Consider the following 4,442-nt stretch of genomic DNA (forward strand, 5'->3'; position numbering starts at 1 on the left):
CCCCCCCGCCCCGCCCCCCACCCAAAACAACAACAACAAAAAACTAACAACACACTTTTTAAGAAAAAGGACAAAAGAAAAACCTTATCAGAGAAAGGTAATATTAGGGGTTTCAAAAAGGGAAAGCATACATTAGCATGAGTATGATAAGAAAATAGATATAGAACTGTTCTGATTGGCTGAATATAAGTAGCTTTTAAGCTTCAACTCCTGGAGTTAATTTATATTGGATAAAAATAATTATTTATGATAAAAAAAGTTAACAGATTAATCAAAGCAAAAAAGTTGTTAAGCTGAAGTAACACAATTGCCAACTTATTGCCTTTGGATTAAAAGCACTTAACTTAAAAGTTACTATGAATTTTGCTCAACACTCCAAAAGGCTGAAAGAACTTAAAAGAAGCTTTATGCCCATCCAAACAGGGTCATAGAGAAGCTACCTTGACCAATGAACTGAGAAAATTGTCCTATCATGATATCCAGATAGGGTGCAGACATGTTTCCTGAAAAGCACAAAAAGGAGATGGTTGCTAATCAGGGGTTGGCAAACATAGTAACTACTGAGAACTGTTGAAATAATAATTAAGTGAATAAAAGTATCCTCTCTATAAAAGTTTAAGCTTTTAAACGAGATGGCCACACACTTTAACATGGTGTTCAAGTCTCACCGCCGACCATTATTTTTTTTTAAAAAAAAAGAGAGAATTTCCACATGCTTGGCCATGAAAAAGAATCAGGTTCGTGTATTGAGGACATAAGTAAATAAAAGCATGCTCTATCTAACAGCTTAAAAATTTAGATGAGAGAATCACACACTTCAACAAGAACAGCTACATCGAACATAGTTCACCAATCGAATGAGGACCATTCTTGGCATGACTGCATGAGGAAAAATTTGAACAAACCAATGAATGTTGTCTTAGCTGAACAGAAATCATTGTCCACCTAATGCATTAATTGATATTCAAATTATACAAACCCTTTCTTTTGGAAACAAATTGGCATTATAATATTTATACAAAAGGAATTTACATGGCTAATTGGTGGCTGAATCGTTTAAAACTGAGCATGTTGTTGCTTAATTACATTGCCCAGAGACAAACAAAAGCATGCTCTATCTAACAGCTTAAAATTTTAGATGAGACGATCACACACTTCAACAAGAACAACTACATCGAACGTAGTTCACCAATCGAATGAGGACCATTCTTGGCATGACTGCATGAGGAAAAATTTGAACAAACCAATGAATGTTGTCTTAGCTGAACAAAAATCATTGTCCGCCTAATGCATTAACTGATATTCAAATCATACAAACCCTTTCTTTTGGAAACAAATTGGCATTTTAATATTTATACAAAAGGATTTACTGGAATCTACATGTCTAATTGGCGGCTAAATCGTGTAAAACTGAGCATGTTGTTGCTTAATTACATTGCCCAGAGACAAATAAGGATGGCTCATTAAGGCACCCTGCTGCAGTACCTTATACGAAAAAATATTCTTTAACGTTGGTTTAGGATATAAAAGTAAATACTTTATTACTACATAGAGGCGCCCTGCTACAATACCTTATACGAAAAAGTATCTTTTAACGTTTTGGTTTAGGATGTAAAAGTAAATACTTCTTAACTACAAACACTAATAAGCTAGAAAAAGGTAAAAGTCATGAAACAGAAGAGATCATACACCAGTTGTCAAACAAAAGCCAGAAGGCTTTAATATCTTGCACACTTGATTACTAGTAGGCGTTGTTCGGCCATGCAATTTGGAGCTCAGATTCGAAATTTTGATTTGATATTAGCATTTGTTATGACATTTAAACAAACTTAAACTTCAAATCATGATTTCAAATATCAAATTCTCCTAAGAATAGGAATTTAATTATATGTTTGTGATTTCAATTTTAAAAAAATTTAAAACTTGACCCATAAGTTCATATTTTGCAAAAAAAAATAAGCATAATTTTAAAATAAGACTCATGCTCGATGTGAAGAGATTATCGATACCATACATGAGGGGAGGACTATATTAAAGAATAGCTAGTTATTACTTTTGTCGATTTATTGGGCGAATTGATCTTTGTAAAACTATGTGTATTTTAACATTTGTAATTGCAAGCATTTATCTTATTTATAAAAGGAACACGAAGATATACGATCTATAAATGTTGTGCTTCCAATACTTTGTTTACTAATTATGCTCATTTGGGAAGATTGTACAAGTGTTGGGAAGTTTTGATAATTTTCACAAATTGTGGGGTTATCATTTTTCCGAGAAAAAGTACCACCTTTTGAGATTCAAATTGAATGTCCAAGCAAAATTTGAACTTCAAATTAACCTGATTTCCAAAAAAATCATGGACAAACGACCCTTAGTTCACAGGGTGCAGTTTGATACCAATCCTGCATTATGTCGTGCCACTCCTTATCTTATGGATGAACCGACTATATAGGATAACATTATGCTTAGAAAAGGGAGGATAATATCACACTTACCAAGGTGCATTTTGATCCCCTTCCTGCATTTTGCTAGTCCATACCTTAATGGTAAGGTCATCACTGCAAGTCACAGAATTCAATGTAAACTCTATTTAAGTAGTTATTGTAACAACTATCCTATTCAAGAGACTTCAGAGCATATATTTTAAAATGAATTCAGCAGAAAGAAAAACATACCTGCAAGAAACCATTTTGTCTCCACTAGCATCGAAAGAGAGAGACCAGACAGTAGAAGTATGTCCACTGAAAGTTCAACCATGTAGTGACATAAGCTCCCAAAACATCTTAAAGCAGAGTTATTGATACCCTAAAACACTCATACTGCTTCTTATAGGCCATACACTGACATTTTAGGCCAATGAGGAAGTATGATAAACCAGTAAAAGAGCAGTCAAGACGGCACAAATTTGAGAGCAGAACTTTTAAATGCCTGAATCATTCCAACGGTATGGGTACATATGGACCCCTTTTCACTGTCAGTAGGATGAGTGCAAGAGTTTAACAAAAGGTTTTACAAGTGAATTCAGACACTCTAAAACAGCAATCGAACAGATGACTATTAAAGTTCCCAAATAATCGCATAATGAAAGGTTTGTCAGGCGAAAAGATATATTTACACACTATCTAGACAGAAATATACCACCAAAAGGGAAAATAACTGAGGGATCACAAACATTATTAATCCAATCAACTGGTGGTGGTCAGAATTACTGAAAATACTTCATCCATTTATCATACAACATTATCCTGTCATTTCCGAGCAAACTCGTAAGAGCAGCTCGAAAGAAGATATTTCGGCTTTTCAGTACCCATATAATCTCCCCACCCACAAATAAATAAATTTCACAAGTTCAAGAATAAGTTAGTAAATGAATGTCATAGCTATCTCTTCCCGTGTTTCTTTACAGCAAGAAAGGATTCGGCTTGTTGAAACAGTTACTCTTCTTTTTAAATCTCATACATGCGAACTTCTTTAGGACAAACAAGGATAAAAAACTTCACTCTAAGAAACTAAAAAAAAACGTAAACTTGGGCCTAAAGAAGTCCACTTGCTCTAATGCATGCAAGTATTCATCCATGTTAAGACACCTATCCAACTACTTCTCTATCTCTTTCCCCCAAAAATTTAACTTCATATTGACTCTTATAATGAGATCTTCTTGAATGATGATATACTTGTTTGTAAATTACCAAGCAAGATTTCCATCTGTTTATTCCTAGAAAGATTTAAAACCTATGATCCCACATATTCTGCAAATGATCACTAGGAAGTTCTCATTCTCAAAACTTGTCAATTTCGGACAGAGGAGGTGTTAATAACCAACATTAAATTAGCTACATGTTACACACCAAGAAAGTCACCTCATTTCAATAAATTATGGCTAATCTAAATAAAAGAGGGCTTATAACACTAAGAATACAATCACCACCTTGATGACATAGTTTAAGTGGTCAATTTTTATTTTTATTTTTATTTTTTGACAAAGGTAACAAATTAAGTGGTCAATTTTTTCTCCACTAGCAAATACAATAAATTCAAGATTCAACATTTTTTATAACAATGGTCTGAGCCGACTTGTGCACACCTCGAATAATCATCCGGCCTTACCATCTCCCGCCAATACAGGTGCTAGGGAACTCTAATTACTAAGAATTCGGCCGCTGGAGCAAATCCCTAGTGTTTTTTGAATGGGATTTGAATCAATACTGGGGAACAATAAATTTAAGATTCTGTTTTGCCCAATAACGACTCTTACCTATTAGATTCACCCAAAGTTTGAATACAATGCCAATCATCACTATCGCCATCCTCTACCCAAACCTGCAGTTTCAAGCACCACTAGAGATTAGATATTATAACTTAAATATGAATGAAAAACAAGTTGAGTACCAATTCTATACCTGTAATAGGGGTATTAAAACAGAGAGAGATGGGGGGGG

General features: G+C 34.2%; 1 protein-coding gene across 1 annotated transcript in view; it reads right to left on the reverse strand.

Annotated features, from left to right (window-relative positions):
* LOC107031510 (protein CIA1) overlaps window positions 1-4,442 on the reverse strand; it is a 10,360-nt gene that overhangs the window by 4,031 nt on the left and 1,887 nt on the right. Inside the window, exons 4-7 of the mRNA XM_015232916.2 lie at window positions 4,259-4,323; window positions 2,679-2,744; window positions 2,499-2,561; window positions 441-503 (exon numbers count right to left, since the gene is read on the reverse strand). Coding sequence (XP_015088402.1) covers window positions 441-503; window positions 2,499-2,561; window positions 2,679-2,744; window positions 4,259-4,323 — 257 coding nt within the window. The remainder of the gene's footprint in view (window positions 1-440; window positions 504-2,498; window positions 2,562-2,678; window positions 2,745-4,258; window positions 4,324-4,442) is intronic.

This window comes from Solanum pennellii, chromosome 9 (assembly GCF_001406875.1).
Source record: "Solanum pennellii chromosome 9, SPENNV200".
Classification (NCBI taxonomy): domain Eukaryota; kingdom Viridiplantae; phylum Streptophyta; class Magnoliopsida; order Solanales; family Solanaceae; genus Solanum; species Solanum pennellii.